The sequence below is a fragment of the Otolemur garnettii genome, unplaced genomic scaffold, assembly GCF_000181295.1.
Source record: "Otolemur garnettii isolate 467f Iridium unplaced genomic scaffold, OtoGar3 scaffold00198, whole genome shotgun sequence".
Lineage (NCBI taxonomy): Eukaryota > Metazoa > Chordata > Mammalia > Primates > Galagidae > Otolemur > Otolemur garnettii.
The window spans coordinates 1,767,479-1,783,261 of NW_003852593.1; the positions used below are offsets into that span (position 1 = coordinate 1,767,479).

At 53.8% G+C, this 15,783-nt stretch overlaps 2 protein-coding genes and 1 long non-coding RNA gene across 12 annotated transcripts in view; 2 read left to right on the forward strand and 1 right to left on the reverse strand.

Annotated features, from left to right (window-relative positions):
* ADD1 (adducin 1) overlaps positions 1 to 9,752 on the forward strand; it is a 56,490-nt gene extending 46,738 nt beyond the window's left edge. For 2 of the 6 annotated variants that reach the window (XM_023507692.1, XM_003801133.2), the window contains 3 exons: positions 2,228 to 2,384; positions 5,111 to 5,209; positions 7,307 to 9,200. In XM_023507692.1, the coding sequence (XP_023363460.1) occupies positions 2,228 to 2,384; positions 5,111 to 5,209; positions 7,307 to 7,641 (591 nt within the window). In that variant the 3' untranslated portion in view covers positions 7,642 to 9,200. Of the gene's footprint in view, positions 1 to 2,227; positions 2,385 to 5,110; positions 5,210 to 5,815; positions 5,851 to 7,306; positions 9,201 to 9,691 lie in introns of those variants that run through there. The other 4 variants (XM_012812260.1, XM_023507691.1, XM_012812261.2 and 1 more) reach the window with 4 other exon arrangements.
* On the reverse strand, positions 9,661 to 13,658 carry MFSD10 (major facilitator superfamily domain containing 10). 5 transcript variants are annotated; one of them, XM_023507696.1, is made up of 12 exons: positions 13,133 to 13,658; positions 12,593 to 12,787; positions 12,411 to 12,507; positions 11,988 to 12,091; positions 11,479 to 11,637; positions 11,230 to 11,288; positions 10,754 to 11,054; positions 10,558 to 10,666; positions 10,393 to 10,483; positions 10,260 to 10,307; positions 10,094 to 10,183; positions 9,661 to 9,957 (listed from the first exon to the last, which is right to left on the reverse strand). In XM_023507696.1, the coding sequence occupies exons 2-12, from the start codon at positions 12,764 to 12,766 to the stop codon at positions 9,759 to 9,761; spliced, it is 1,431 nt and encodes a 476-aa protein (XP_023363464.1). In that variant the 5' UTR covers positions 12,767 to 12,787; positions 13,133 to 13,658; the 3' UTR covers positions 9,661 to 9,758. The 5 variants fall into 5 exon arrangements, with proteins under 5 accessions (XP_023363464.1, XP_023363463.1, XP_012667718.1 ...); XM_023507695.1 differs by having other exon boundaries at positions 12,593 to 12,791; XM_012812264.2 differs by lacking the exon at positions 13,133 to 13,658 and having other exon boundaries at positions 10,754 to 10,865; positions 10,946 to 11,054; positions 11,230 to 11,391; positions 12,593 to 12,876.
* LOC105888130 lies at positions 9,892 to 12,687 on the forward strand. The gene is made up of 3 exons (XR_001161764.2): positions 9,892 to 9,974; positions 12,220 to 12,314; positions 12,620 to 12,687. It is a non-coding gene; the product is annotated as an uncharacterized LOC105888130 (long non-coding RNA).
* Positions 13,659 to 15,783: the final 2,125 nt, after the last annotated feature.

Sequence of the window (15,783 nt, forward strand, 5' to 3'; positions counted from 1 at the left end):
GGGCCCAGGCTGGGGATTCGAACCCGCCACCTTAGGTGTACGTGGCTGGCGTCTTAGCTGCTTGAGCCACAGGCACCGAGCCCATTTTCTTTGTACTTAAAATGTATTTCTGGCTACCATTCTTGGAGGAACTTCGCAGAGCAAAAGAGAAAGATGGACTCTTCCCCTGTCAGCTTGTTTTTCCTGTTTTGGGGCTTAGGGCCATAAGCCGTTGCCACCCTGTTAGTTAATCACGATGCATCTCAGATGTGTGAGGGCACATGCAGGCTGGTGAGCTGTGTTTAATCATCTAACTACAACTTTCACTCCTCTGTCCCAGGGGTATTCAGATGTAGGTGTCATACATGGTGCTTCATGAGGAGCAGACATAGGACCCCACAGTCAATACCCTGCTCCCTGTGCCATGTGTAGAAAGCTGAGTAGCCCCTGTACTTCAATCCCAGATACAGAGATGTTGACCCCTGCCCATAAATTCTTGTTCTGGCCTTTTCTTTTTCTCTGCCTCCTTATTTCTTCAGTTCACATTTGTACTCTTCATCTTCACTCTACTCCAACTCTGCATGTCCCACTGTCACAGTATGAATGTGCTTGGCTTGTTGGCTGCCCTTTCCTGGGGCTGCCGATCTACTTCCTGTGGTAGGGGCCTCATAGAGCAGACAGCAGCGCTCCCTCTGGGACACCAGGCTGCCTTTGGGGAAGTTGAATTTCTCCTTTGACCAAGTAAAGAGGTCTGTATCCTTAGAACTCCTCTTGCCATTGAGGCAAGAAGACATACTTGCTTTCTATCTGGGGTTCTGTGTCACTGGGAGTCGTGAAGTGCTCCTGACACCTTGAATCCAGTGTGCTGGGTAGTTGCTCAGCTCAGGTTTCCCACCTCTGCCTGAGGAGCAGTTGGTCCACGTGAGCTGATTTCCCCAGGTCACTCTCTGCCTCTAGTGTCACTTCAGTGAGCACTGAAGGACCAGACCTGGCATCTGTGATTTGGGTTCTCCAGCTTTCCTGTGTTTTTGGAAGCTGTCACTAAGTAATGTGCATGAGTTCTGGTTAACTTTCCTGGAAGTGGACCCAAGAGCATTTGGAGGACTTTTGCTGCCCCAACCCCAACCTGGCTGAGCTATGGGGCACAGAAGTGTGTTGGGGTAGGTGAGTGTGGGTGAGCTGCACCGCAGGGATGCCCACCCAGCTCCTCTGAGGCCTGCCCAGCCCACAGTGCTGCCCACCACAGTGCCCCCCGCCCTGGCCCCGGCCCTGCCCCCCGCCCCACCCTGTTCTGCCTCTTCCCATGAGACTGGGAGCTGCCTTTGTGCTTTTGCTTTGCTTTCTTTCTTTCCAGTTTTTTTTGCAATACAAATTCTCACAGTTTTTCAGATTCCTCAGACACATACTGATGTCTCAGGACATAATGGTTTTCTTGGGGCATTTTGGGATAACTCCCAGGAGCTACGTATATATAAATTAAATGCATAGTCAAAAGAACAGAACATAGCTGTGCTCTTAGAATGTGAGCAAACCTCCAAGCATGCCTTACTCTAAATGCCATGTGTGATGTTTTCCCCACGTCATGAGGGAAAGTGACTTTTAAAATTAATTATTATTATTTTTTGAGATAGACTCTCACTTTGTCACCTTGGCTAGAGTACTGTGTGTTATCGTAGTTCATAGCAACCTCAAACTCGAGCTCAAGTGATCCTCTTGTCTCAGCCTCCCAAGTAGCTGAGACTACAAGTGCCCAACACAATACCCAGCTATTTTTTTAGAGATGGGGATCTCACTCTTGCTCAAGCTGGTCTTGAACTCCTGAGCTTAGGTGATTCACCTGCCTCGGCCTCCCACAGTGCTAGGATTACAGGTGTGAGTCACCCTCCCTAGTGTAGCAAGTGACTTTTGAACACTAGCAGGAGGGACCTCTCCATTCCTGTCTGCCAATGAGAGTGGGAAGCCCCGATGTGCTCTGTGCTTCACAGTCTGTGCTTGGGGCCTTTGTTTCTGAACCCTGAAGGACTTTGTTGGACTCATTTTGTTACATCTGATTTGTAGCGTCTGTCTGTGTTTCCATGTCTTCCACCCCTGGGCGCTGCTCAGCCCATGCCTCGGCCCCCTGTGCAGTCTCAGGGTGTCTGTCTGCTCCTGGGAAACCTCCAACCCCCTTCCTGAAGAGAAGTGCCCAAGAGGAGGGAGAGCGCCCTCTGGCCAGGCTCCTGCAGACCATGCATCCCTTTCCCCACAGGGGGAGCTGGTGACAGCCTCCAAGGCCATCATTGAGAAGGAGTACCAGCCCCATGCCATCGTGAGCACCGCGGGTCCCAACCCTTTCAACACGCTCACAGACCGTGAGCTAGAGGAGTACCGCAGGGAGGTGGAGCGGAAGCAAAAGAGCTCTGAAGGTTAGTGCTCAAGGGTCCTGGGCACGGGGCAGCTCCCCAAGGCGAGAGAAAATGATCAGGGACTTCTCTGTGGTCTAGGTCCTGGCCCCGGGTAGTGATGAGAAGAGTCGTGTGTCAGAGACAAACCTCATATTTACTTAAGACCAGCACGTTAGTGCACATCTTCAACTTAGTCATTGGGACCAGAGCCAGAGGGACATGTGTAATGGGTTACAACAGGGCTCCCAGGCATCTGTGTACTGTCATTAAGACTTGGGGGACAGGAACGCTGTCAGTTGGGGCTGACCCTGTCTTGCAGGGACGCTCCCCAGCTGCTGCAGTGAAGGTGTGCTGAATGGACAGGAGGATAGACTTTCATGGCACCCGCAGGGCTTGGGCTGTAGGGACACTGGTCCTCCTGTCAGTGGCTTTTTGTCCTTCACAGAAGGATTCACAAATTTGGATTAGTTACTGGGAAGGTCAGCCTGAATTCTTTTTCTTTTTTTTTTTTTTTTGAGACAGTCTTTTGTCCTATTGCCCTGGCTAGAGTACAGTGGTATCATCATAACTCACAGCAACCTCAAATTCCTGTGCTCAGGCAATCCTGCTTCAGACTCCTGAGTAGCTGGGACTACAGACACCTGCCATGATGCCTGGCTAATTTTTCTATTTTTTGTAGAGATGGTGGTGGTGGGGGAATGTCTCGCTCTTGCTCAGGCTGGTCTCAAACTTCTGGCCTCAAGCAATTCTCCCACTTTGGCCTCTGAGAGAGTTACAATTATAGGCATGTGCTTCTGCACCTGGGTCTGTTATTTTTAAGAGGAATGTATCTCTCTTACATATTCAATATTTCTGTGAAAGTGTCGTTGAGAAGAGATTTGTGTGGTTAACACTCATCATTACCAAGCTGTGCCTGGGGGGGGGGGGGCTGTGCGTGTACAGAACAGCATGCCTATGCCCACTAGATGGAGGCTCCCCAGGCACAAGATGGTGCGTAACACACTCAGAAGGTAACACGCTCCTAACCAAGTCCTGGCTTGGTCAGGAGCATGTCACCTTCCCCATGGAGTGTCAGCCTTGGAGTTAGTAGGCAGCTACTCTGGTAGGTAAAATTCAGGCTGTCTATTCAAGGTCAGCACCTTTCCTGGCTAAGGCCGTTTGTTCACCCTTACAAACAAACAGCGGTTAGCATGACAGCCGTTTTCTATAGACTTTTGGTTTCAGGCAGGCAGTGGCCAACTCAGGGCTGCTAGGAAGGCAGATTACCTGGTAGAGTAGAATCTTCTAAACTTTTAAATTCAGCTTGGTGAGTTTAGAAGGGTAATTATAGCTGTTTTTTTAGAATATGGGATGAATGATGCTAAACTACTAGGAAAATTTTATTTTTATTTTTATTATTTATTTACTTTTTTTTTTTAAGAAACAGAGTCTCACTTTGTCACCCTTGGTAGAGTGCTGTCGAGTCACAGCTCACAGTAACCTCCAAATCCTGGGCTTAGGCAATTCTCTTGCCTCTGCCTCCTGAGTAGCTGGGACTACAGGCGCCTGCCTCAATGCCTGGCTATTTTTTTCTTGCAGTTTGGCCGGGGCCGGGTTTGAACCCGCCACCCTCGGTATGTGGGGCCTGCGTCCTACTCACTGAGCCACAGGCGCCACCCTGATTTTATTGTTTTGAGACAGGGTCTTAAGCTGTTGCCCTGGGTAGAGTGCTGTGGTGTCATAGCTCACAGTAACCTCCAACTCAAGTTCAAGTGATCTTCTTGCCTTAGTTTTTCTGTTTTTAGTAGAGACAGGGTCTTGATTTTGCTCAGGCTGGTCTTAAACTCGTGAGCTCAAGCTATCCACCTGCCTCAGCCTCCCAGAGTGCTAGGATTATAGGTGTGAGCCACCACACCTGGCCTGTTAGGAAAATTTTAAATGAAAGAAGGATATTAAGAAATTGGTATAATACTGATCCGTATTTTTCCCTAAATGAGAAGTAAATTTGGAATTTTCTGGATCTAAGGTCCTAATTCCTTCCTTATTATTATTTTATTTTTTTTTTTGAGAAAAAGAGTCTCACTCTGTGCTCATGGTAGAGTGCTGGGGTATCATCTGCAGCAGCCTCAAACTTCTGGGCTCAGCTGATCCTCCTGCCTCAGCCTCTTGAGGAGCTGGGATTATAGGCATGAGCCACCATGTCTGGTTAGTTCTTGGATTTTTTCCTCTGGTTCATATCAGCATTTTTCACTTTAGAAAATAAAAATAAATGTCAGCTTGCCAAGTTTAAATTATTGGTAGGACGCTCCCCACCTCAGAGATTAAAACAAACGTGATGGTAAGGTCACGGCCTCTGAGGGGGTTGACTAGGGTGAGGGTCTTGGGTCCCTTGGGGTGCTCATCAAGGCATGGCCGGGCAGTGAGGGAGCCACTCCTCCTTCACAGGGGCCAGGCCAGGCCAGGGGTCATCAGTCACGCTCCACTGTGGGGTCAGCTCTGGCACATTGTCTTTGGAATATGAAAAGAAATTACGTTTATATCTATACTTGGTTAAATTATTCTGAAAGTCAGATTCAAACACGTTAACCCTTGAGCCTGTGATCAGCTCCAGTCACAGTCACCTTCTATCATCCGGTTTTGAGAGGACTCCTGCTTTCTTGGAGTATGCTCTGGAAGGCCCAGGAGGGTGAACAGGCTTCTGTTGAGGAGGGAGGCTCACAGCATCAGCACTTTGAACCACTTTCTCCATGTGTTGTGTGCCTCTGCAGAGAATCTGGACGAGACTAGAGAACAGAAAGAGAAGAGCCCTCCAGACCAGCCCACTGCTCCCCAGACTCCCCCCAGCACTCCCATAAAGCTTGAAGAAGGTGAGCTCTGGGGTGGAGTTAGTGCCTGCCTAGGTGCCCCTGCAGGAGGGTGCATGGCCTCCTGTGCACTGTGACCATGTGTGGCAGTAGGTCTGTACACATCGATGAGAAAGTGCCTTTGCACTGAAATCAGTGCCTGACACCGTACTGAGGGCTCCTGGCCTCTTCTCCTGAGTAACTTGAGGCAAAACTGGTTTCTCAGTGAACTGTGTGACCAGGTAGGAAGGCAGAGTGCAGGGGTGAAGCCCACAGTCCTCTCTGATGTCATACTACCCATCGCTTGCACCTTCTCCCTGCGCTGCTCTGCGGTCACACCGCAGACGCGCCTCCACGTGTCTGAGCCGCAGTGCTCCTGCTGACTGCGGTCTGTCTGCCAAGAGCTCCGCTCCACGTGCCTCAGGCCACTGCTTGTCTATGATGTGTGACCCTGGACGTCCATCCCTCGGTCTCGTACACCCATGTCTCCCGTAAAGCCTGTAGCTCCCCCATCCCCATCCTGTGTTCTGTAAGAATGGCTCGGCCTTTCTTGTATAACCTGGTGGCTGTGACTGAATGCAGAGATTCTCTACTTGTGCTTTTCTCTTCTTGTGGCTGCCCCGCACACAGGAGACGGATGTGCTAGAGAGTACCTGTTGCCGTAGTAAGTACCGCGCCTGGCCCTTGCTCGCCACCAGGATCCTTGTGCTTTGCCTCATTCTCTTGCTTCTTTGTTGTTTATTAAATTTTGTTTTCAGTTCATTCAGAATAAAAACAGAAGGCCCCTTTTTTGTACCTAGTCCCTTAGTAGCCTTCCTGAAGTCGCTTGGTCACCTAGCACTGTGCAGTGGGGCAGCCTGCCCAGGACAAGGATAGCCTTCCTGGGGGCTTTTGCACCCTGCCACTCGGACAGACTTTGAGAATCTCTTTTGATTGGTCAGTGGGAAGGTTTTATCTTGTTGAATCAGACAAATCCAGACTGGGTTCAGGCAGAGTGGCACTCTGCCAGCTGGTGCGTGGAGTCAGGCTGTTTGGACCTTTGCTTAAGCTGGGACTGGTAATTTGAGGTGGCCAGAGAAGCAGTATTGATCACTTTTTAAAAAATGTGACATTTGGTCAAATGATGGCAGTTCTCCTGAACACACTCCGGCAGCCTCTGTCTCAGCACCAGCCCCACTCCTGCCCCTAAAGTGTGGCCTTGAGTTCTGAAGCAGAAGGTAGCTGGTGGGTGGGGGCTGGGGTGCTTCCAGCCCCCCAGGTGTCAGGGCCCAGAGCCTTCTGTGTGCTCCTGCCCTGTGTTCAGCCAGGCTCCTCATCACGTCCTGTGTGCAGCTTGATGTGCAAGTACTAAACAGTTTGTTGCCTCCTAACATGCCAGTTGCTTATAACTCTGTAGGCTCTTAAGGGCTCCACAAAACTGGTTTCCCCCAGGCAGTGTGCAAAGCACCCACGGCAAGTAGACCAAATCAGACCTCAGGAGGATTCTGCAGAAGTGATGTTTTGCCCCCTTTGCTGTTCCAGGTGTTAAGATGACTTGATTTTATGCCCTACTCCTTGTCGTGTAGTCTGTCTCTTTTCTCTTAAATAACTGCCCTGCCTACATGGCTTTATTCTGTTGGATGTTGATGTCACCCAGGAGGTCTGGAGAAAACTCATGGTTTTCTACTGGCTGTTTTAGGGGAGACCAGGTGTTGTAGACTCAAATTTAGGCTTAATTTCAAGACTAATACGCCCTTAGGGGTGTAGAGCAAGTGTCCTTCCTTCCACCTTCTCAGGTGTTGAGCACAGAAAGCTGAACCACCCAGCACCACTGGCCTTGATGCCATCTGTCTTTAGGGCTGGAGTGAGACCCTGTAAGTCTGGTTCTGTCAGCATGCCATCCATGAGAAGGGGCTAAAACTGCCTGAGACTGCACCGTGTTCTATAATGTTGACTCCGTACCGCCTTAAAGTAGAACAGAACACAACAGAACACAGTTAACTTTTTTGTGGTAAAAACCCATAATGTAGGGAGCATAAGATAAAATGGCAGCTTCCCATGCTGGGCTCTCCTATCCCATGCTGTCCCCTGTGGTCCGGGTGGGAGGCCTTAACCCTTTCTCTCTCACTCCACCCCCGCCAGACCTTCCACAGGAGCCGACTTCTGGAGACGACAGTGATGCTGCCACCTTCAAGCCAACTCTCCCTGACTTGTCCCCTGATGAGCCTTCAGAAGCGCTTGGCTTCCCAACATTAGAGGAAGAGGGGGAAGCCTGTGGACTCCCAGGCCCCACCAAGCCCCATACTGTGGCCACCCCAGCCCCAGCAGCTGAAGAAGCTGCCTCCCCAGCTGCCGAGGAGGGGGCTGCCATAGACCCTGGCAGCGATGGGTCTCCAGGCAAGTCCCCATCCAAAAAGAAGAAAAAGTTCCGTACCCCTTCCTTTCTGAAGAAGAGCAAGAAGAAGAGTGACTCCTGAAGGCCTGCCCTGAACCCACACTGTCGTGTCTAAAGTGACCCTGGCTCCTCCAGAGTCCCTGATTGCGTCTGCGCCCTGTCTTTTTGTGTAATGGAATGCAAAAAGCCAAGCCCTCCATGTAGCTAGAGCTCCCCTCACTCGACAGCCTGTGCAGCCCGGTGCTAGCAACTATGCCCTGCAGTTCCTGCCCAGCCCGTGGGACTCAGGTTCTGGGGACAGCTTGGGCTCCACCTGCTCCTCTGGGATGTGACCTCCCTGCGGTGGGGATGAGTCACTAAACCACGGTCCTGGCCGGAAGGTAGTGGAGGTTTCTGCCAGCTCCGGCTGTGGGCATCACCTGCTTGAGCCCCAACCTCCTCTCACCCTCTGCCCTGTAGGGGCCCATTCTGCCTCCGCTCAGCTTCTTGCCGCTCGCCGTGTCTCAGGTGACTGAATCAGACTCTCGGCTTCCTGCTGGCATTGTCTGCTCAGTAGTCTCACTTTCTTTCTGTACACAAAGCCTCAGTCCTGTGAAAACACTCGAGTGCTCACCAGCAGCCCAGGGCACCATGCTGCCTTGAAGTGGTGGGTCTGGGCTGGCATTGGGCAGAGACCCCAGCGGCTCACTATGCGTGGCCTCTCTGGTCCCCTCAGCCAGAAACAGGTTCAGGAGCTCACAGTTTCTTATTCACTCGGGTCTCTGGATTCCTGTCATAGTTGGAAGGTATATCAGGAGAGGGAAGAGTCCTGTCTAGAATTATCTTTTAGCATGTTTACAATTCAGCCTACATTTTTGACTGTGAACACAAACAAGCCACTTCTTTCATTTTTTTTCTAGAGCCTATGGCAGACTGCAACAGAGCACTGCTCACCTATTTGGGAGAGGTTTCAGGGGATCTTTCCTCACCTTAACTCAGCCTGAAAGATGCCCTGGTCTGGTAGAAAGTGACTTGAGGCAGATGACTCTGCATCAGTTACAAAGCCTGTAACTCACTCTCCTCCATCAAGATTGTTACCAGTTTTCACTTAACTCCCTATAAAAGGGCCTGAAGCTGCTTGATGGGAACTGACCAGATGGAGTCCTCAATGGTGACCCATCCCAGGAGCTGCCAGGTGCCAGCCTGGCTGGGCGCAGGCCAATGTGCTGGGGCCCAGACAGGCCCCACCAGGGAGGGGCCCTTGGCAGACATGGTGCCAGATGTGGGCTCTGGGTTGAACCATTTGGCCCCCAAGCAATACCTGGGGCTGGCTGCGTGGCGCTGATAGCACCTTAAGCTTCCTGTGACCCTGTAGGGCCTGCTGCCCTGGCACCTGAGCTGCTTTCCTGTGTGCCGTGGCTGCCAAAGTGGCGTTGATGTGCTTTCTCTGTGGGCTCTTTTTCTGTCCCCTCCTCTTATCCTTCCCTCAATCCCACATATACAATGGCTTTTAATTTTCACTTTTGTAGTTTAACTCTTTATATTACATGAACTAAAGTTGCATATATGGACAGACTTGGGAGGGCAGGTCCTGAATTCCTTTCTTCATTGTAACATGTTTTACTCACAAATAAAATTCTTTAAGCAATTTCCTTGTCTAAATCTGGGGAACAGTTTTTTTTGGTTAACTTTTCATAGGATTGCTAGTTTTTCTCATGTTTCACGGAGCGATCCCAGTCTGTGTGAGCTAAGGAGCATGTTCTAGCCCAGCACCCCTGTTGTCCTCCTGAGGGTGTCCAGGAGCTGCTGGGCTGGTCCTTAAAGCACAGAAAGGTGTCCTGACACTCCTTGTTGCCCACAGTCTAGCAGACCCCTGATTGTTCTCCTTATGCTGCTCAGCAGACAACAGGGTGCCCATGTCTAGAAGGGCCCAGGCCAAACCTCACTTGGAAAGGAACAGCCCAGCCTGGGAGGGCCCTGCATCTGATCCCTACCACACCACTGTGCACAAGGGATATGGGGGACCTTTTGTGAGCCTTTTGTTCTTCCAGCCAGTGAGCAGAAGCTACTAAGCTGCTGCTGCCTCCTGGGGGGGTGAGGCACAACTGAGCAAGGCACTTGGTACAAAATAGCTGCTTTATTTTGTCACTTAGAAACCTGGATGGCCTGCGCCACTGATTAAAAAACCAGCGGACAGAAATCTTGAAAGCCTTGGAGTCACTAGAGGAGTGAGAAGAGGCGAGGCTGCAGAGAGCCACCTGGCCTCCCTGGGCCCCGGGGGTGAAGTAGCTCGGCTACTCGGCCTTGAACATATGAGCTGGACCCGCCAGATGCCCCAGTGTCCTCAGGAGGAAGAAGGGGAGCAGGAAGAGCCCAGAGCACACAGAGAAGCAGACCTGGGCCCCGGCCAGCCAGTACACTGTGGAGAGAAAGCAGGTGGTCCCCAAGTGGCAGTACTGAGCAATGGCCTTGGGGGTCTGGGCCTGGGAGGTGGGGTGAGGGATTTGGGCCCTTGGGTACACAGTACACCCCTGCATGCTGTCCCACACCCTTACCTGAGGCAGCTACCATGGGCCCCGCAGCCCTGGCCAGAGCACCCAGGCTCCGTAGTGTACCCATGACCGTGCCCTTCTGCCCTGGCGAGCCTGCGGGGAGAGGCCTGGTCAGATGCTTGTTGACCCCTTCCACCCTGGGCATCCCAGTCAAGGGAAGGGCCCTCACCATAGCCAGCGACCACAGAGGACAGGCAAGGCACTACGACAGCGGCAGCTGGAAGGAGACATTGGAGAGGCACGTGTCAGCCTAGAGGAGGGGTGTGACCCAGCACCAGCCCCCACTGGGTCCTCCTACTCACCGAAGGAGTAGAGCAGCAGCCCTAGGCCCAGCATGGGCAGTGTGTGCCCCCAGCCAACAAGGAGGAAAGCGGGCACCAGCAGCAGGATGGCCTGTGGGGTGGGGCACGGCAGCCTCAGGACCACCCCTGTTTCTGAGCTACCCACATCAGGGGAAGTCTCCCTACCTGTTTCACGGCCTGGACTTCCCTGCCAGGGCTGATCCGCCGGGTGTAGGCACCCTGGATGGTGGCCATGGTGAGGCCGATGAAGAAAAACATTTTCCCCTGCTGTAGGCTGCCAGGGGTGGGGTTGGGGGGATGTCAGTGCCCAGCCTTGAGAGTAGCGCAGCCCAGGGCTTCCTTTGGAGGGGTTGGGACCCACCTGCTGAACTGGAAGCGCTGGTGTGCCAGGAAGCTCAGTGAGTACTCCAGGCCCGAGAACAGGAAGAGGTAGAGGAAGTAAACCAGGCCCAGGCGGCGCAGGCTGCTGAGCCCTGGGGAGCAAAAGGGGTAGTGAGGGCCAGGGCCATAGGGAGCCCAGCCTGTCTGTGGCTGCTGAGGGCCAGCTCCTTACTGTCTCCAGTGGGCGGGTCTTGGCCACGTGCCACAGCTGAGAAGCGCAGTAGAGCCAGGGGGCTGAGCAGATCAGTGGCATCTCGGAATCCCAGAGCAATGGAGGGTGCCTGTGGGGATGGACTGTTGAGGGTGCCAGGAGGCAGGGGCAGCTGCTGGCCTGGCAGCTGAAAGGGCTTCAGACACACTGTGGCCCCAAGAAACAACAGCCTGCCCTGTCCAGCATCTGGGTCCAGTGCCCTGAACCATTCCCCATTCCCTGAACCTGCCAGGCCCTGGCCCTACCCGCTTATCCGGGGGCAGCGTCTCTGGCAGGAAGCAGAAGATGAACAGCAGGTCACACACTGCAAAGAGCAGGGCGAGCCAGGGTGCCGCCTCCACAGGCAGCGAGGCACCAAGCATGGGGCCCAGCGTGAAGCCCAGAGAGAAGGCTACCCCGATAACTGCCTAGGGAAAAGGCTGTCTGAGCAGGGCTGGCAGACCAGGCCCAGAAGTTCCCACCTGGACCCCGCATCTTCCAGCCTGTGCACTCACCATGCCTTGGCTGCGGGCCGGAGGGGAGCCCAGGTCAGCGATGATGGCTGTAGAGAGGCTCACATTACCCTTGCTGATGCCTCCAATCATCCTGGAGGCCAGGAATGCCATGAAACTCCGAGATGTGGCCCACACGGCATACGAGGCAGCCAGACCCGTCTGCCCAGGGGCAGGGGACAAGGGGCAGGTCACTTGAGGCCAAGAAGGGCTCAGAGTGGTGCTTGGCAAACTCAGGCAACACCCTTGGACCCTGCCTTATTCTGAAGCATCCAAGGGCCACTTGTGTTCCCACTTCCACCAGCCCCTGGGTGGCAGAAGCAGCTGCACTGTAAGCAGGAGCCACTGGTCACTCAAGATACCCCACCCTGCCAGGGAAGTGACAAGGGCCAACCTGTGGCCTTGAGCAGCCCAGTCATTCCCTCTCCCCAGTGCCCAGCCCAACCCCACTGGGCTGCTGGTGGGGGGAGGCTACATGTTTCTGGCCCTTGGGCTCCCAGGTGCAGAGGTACCAGGGATAGCAGCATTGCTGGGCGCCGCCCCAGGCGGTCAGAGATGGCCCCAGTGATTGGTGCAGAGAGAAACTGCAGGATGGAGAAGGCCGAACCAATGAGACCTGGGAGACAGAGATCACCTTCAGGGGAGGGGACTGCCTTGGGCCTCGAGCTGTGGTCTCAGGGTCCACAGGGCCAGCATCCAGCTCAGTCCCTGAAGGTCCGATCACACTGGGCCCTACCTTCACAGGCCATGGACCTTGAGCCACATTGGACCCAATGGAGAGACAAGAAGAGACACCAGAAGTGGCAGATGATGCCCCAAAGCACAAATGTATGGGCAAGGTATGCAGATGGATGGAAGCCAGGGAGTGAGGGGGAAAGGACACATCTGCCCGAGACAGGAGCCTAGAGAGCCCCCAGCCTGGGGCAGGACTGTACCTCCAAACAGGACGCTGTTGTATCTCTTCTCCACTGGCATCCCAATGGCTGTGGCAAACCAGTCCACCCCTCGCTGCCATGAGCTGTAGAGTGGGTCCTGGGGGACAAAGAGGCAAGGGGGGTGCTGGGGAGGTTGGCGCCAGGTTGGGGGAGAGGGGCCCTTGGGCAGAGGGGGCTCTCACGTGGGCACGGCCGTGGCTCTCCAACAGCCCGGGCAGCAGGGGCAGCAGTAGAGTGAAGGCCAGAAGGTCCAGCAGGAGGCCCAGGAAGACCACGGTGACCACGCGGCGCTCTGGCGCGGGCTGCTGGCGGATGGGTGGGCGCGGGGTGCAGCTGCCACCGCCTCCCCATCCCATGGTGGGCTGCTCCGACCCGGCCTGGCTTAGGGGGGTGGCAGGCCGGTAAGGAGACCTCAGGGTGCCCCAGCGCAGCTCCCGCCACGCACCCGCCCCGCCAGCTGGCGAGCCTAACCCTGCCCAGAGCTGGGCGCACGCCCCGGCCTGCAGGATGCCCTGGGTCTGGCGCTGCACCAGAACCCGCACTGCGAAGCTGCCCGCTGAGGGCCCGGGGAGGGCATGGCGGCCCACATCCCCACAACAGGGCGTGCAGGGAAACTGAGGCAGGGGACCAGACCCCACCCGGAGGGATCGTGGGGCGTGCGCCGGAAACGAGAGCGACCTCCACGCCGCGCGCCCCGGTTGGGACAGTGCCCTATCCCGCACCTGCCGCGGCTGGGCGCTCCGGACGGACGCTGACGGACGTGGGACACACCCGGGCGTGCTATGCGCGGGACCTGCACCACCGCCCCGAAAGTGACATCACGGCGCCGCCTCTTCCGGCCTTGGGCTGGGCGGCTCCGGGCCCTGGGTGAGCGACAAGCCACGGCTTCTTCTCCTGCAGCCTCCGTGTGCCACTCCCAGCGGACCCGGCTTGTCCCCAGTCCCAACACGACACATGGGCGCCTCCTGCCTCAGCAGTCACCCACCAGGACAGCCCTGAACTTGACTGCGCGGCCTCGGTTCAGCTACGTTTTGGGGCGTGCTGCTGTCGGGCGCCCCGGGACAGGGCTGGGGAGGACAAGAGACTTGAGTGGAGTAGACAGACACCCCTGCAAGCTGCGGGGTCAGGTTGGGGCCTCGCGCCTCTCCTGTGGCCGGGCCTGGTCAGCGGAGGAACTGGTGCTGTCGCTTGGGGCGCTTGTCCCGGGCCCAGACTGGAGGGAGTGGCCTTGGGGGCTGGATGAGCTCCTGGTCACTGTGTGATCCTATGTGGTGTGATCCTATGTGGAGCTCCTGGTCACTGTGTGATCCTATGTGATGTGATCCTATGTGGTGTGAACTACACTGATGTTGGGCACCTCCCCTGGCCAAGGACAGGCTCAGCACCTGCCTTCGCATGTGGAGCTGTAGGGCACAGTCACCAGGGAGCACAGGGGACTTCCCACTTCAAACCCTCCCTCAAGAAGGCAGCGGGCCCAGCAGGGTTCCCATCCCTATAGAGAGGCAAGCCAATAACACTGCTGCTTAAGTGCTTCTTGCCTTATCCATCATTTCCACATCTTCCTACTTATTCTGACCCAAATCTTAGACTGCAATCCAGGTCAGTGGAGATGCAGCCCAATCTTGTCCCACCTCCCACCATGCTGTGGCCAGATGCATCAACAGATTGAATTAGGACTTTTTTCTTTGATTTCCAAACTATCTGCAACCTTGTTTCATTTATGATTGAAGATACATATATGCAACATACTATCCATAGGAAGCATCTCCAGAGAACAGAGGAATCAGCCAACTGAGTGATCAGCCAGTGCTGCAGCCTTGGCTTAGAGACCTGCAGCTCTCAGATGGTGCAATCCAATGGAGACCCTGGCCACCTGCAGATACACAAGCGAACTCTCCTCATCCCATGCCAAAGTCAAGTCTCCACTCCAGGAAGAACTGGAGCTGGGGTGCAAGCACAACCAGGCACATGTAAAGGAATCCCCAGAGGGACAGAAAATTCTATACATGAAGGCAAATGTCTGCCTGACAAAAAAACTACATTGGCCAGAATCTGAGTTTCAACCTGGTGTAATCAATGGAGGCTTCTCTGGACAAAATGAATCAGGTATTTGTACTTATTACTATGGTACTCATTCTTTCTAGTTCCAAAAGCGTACTTCAGAATTTATTCCACCAAGAGACGTTAAAACTAAAGCACAAGGGAAAAAAACTACACTGACATTATAGCATCCTTTTTACTTTTACTTTAAAAAATTTTTTTAATTTTCATTTTTTCTGAAGATAGGTCTCACCATGTTGCCTAGGATGGAGTACAGTTGCTGTCCTCAGGCGTGACCCCACTATCAATGGGCATATAAATTTTGACCTGGTGTTTCCTCCAGTTCACCCTGTCTTAGGCAACCCAGTGATCCCCACTCCAGGGCTGTCACCACATGGATACTGGACTTAGTTTAGATACCTGATGTTACAAGGTGTTACAAACCATGGGCTCGGCCGATCTTCCTGCCTCCACCTTCTGAACTGCTGGGACTACAACCATGTGCCACCAAAAGTTTTCACATTTTGGAAAGATAGGGGTCTTACTGTATACCCAAGCTGGTCTCAAACTCCTGGCTTCAAGCCAGCCTCCCATACTCCCAAAGTGCCACAGGCTTCTAGCCTGTTTATTTATATTTTTTTGAGACAGAGCCTCAAGCTGTGGCCCTGGGTAGAGTGCAGTGGCATCACAGCTCACGGCAACCTCCAACTCCTGGGCTCAAGCGATTCTTCTGCCTCCGTCTCCCAAGTAGCTGGGACTACAGGCACCTGCCACAAAGCCCGGCTATTTTTTTTTGTTGCAGCCCCATCATTGTTGTTTGGCAGGCACGGGCTGGATTTGAACTTGCCAGCTCAGGTGTATGTGGCTGGTGCCTTAGCCACTTGAGCCACAGGTGCCAAGCCAATTTTTTGTTGTTGTTGCAGTTTGGTTGGGGCCGGGTTTGAACCCGTTACCCACAGTATATGAGGCCAGTGCCCTACCCACTGAGCCACAGGCGCTGCCCTTTATATTTTAATATTATTTGTTTTTAGAAACAGAATCTCTGTTGCCCTTGGTAGAATGCTGTGGCGTCATAGTTCACAGCAACCTCAAACTCCAGGGCTCAGGTGATTCTCTTGCCTTAGCCTCTCAAGTAGCTAGGACTTAGGCACCTACCACAACACCTGGCTATTTTTAGAGACAGGTTTAGCTCTTTTTTTTTTTTTTTTTGAGACAGAGCCTCAAGCTGTCCCCCTGGGTAGAGTACAGTGGCATCACAGCTCACAGCAATCTCCAACTCCTGGGCTCAAGCAAGTCTCCTGCCTCAGCCTCCCAAGTAGCTGGGACCACAGGC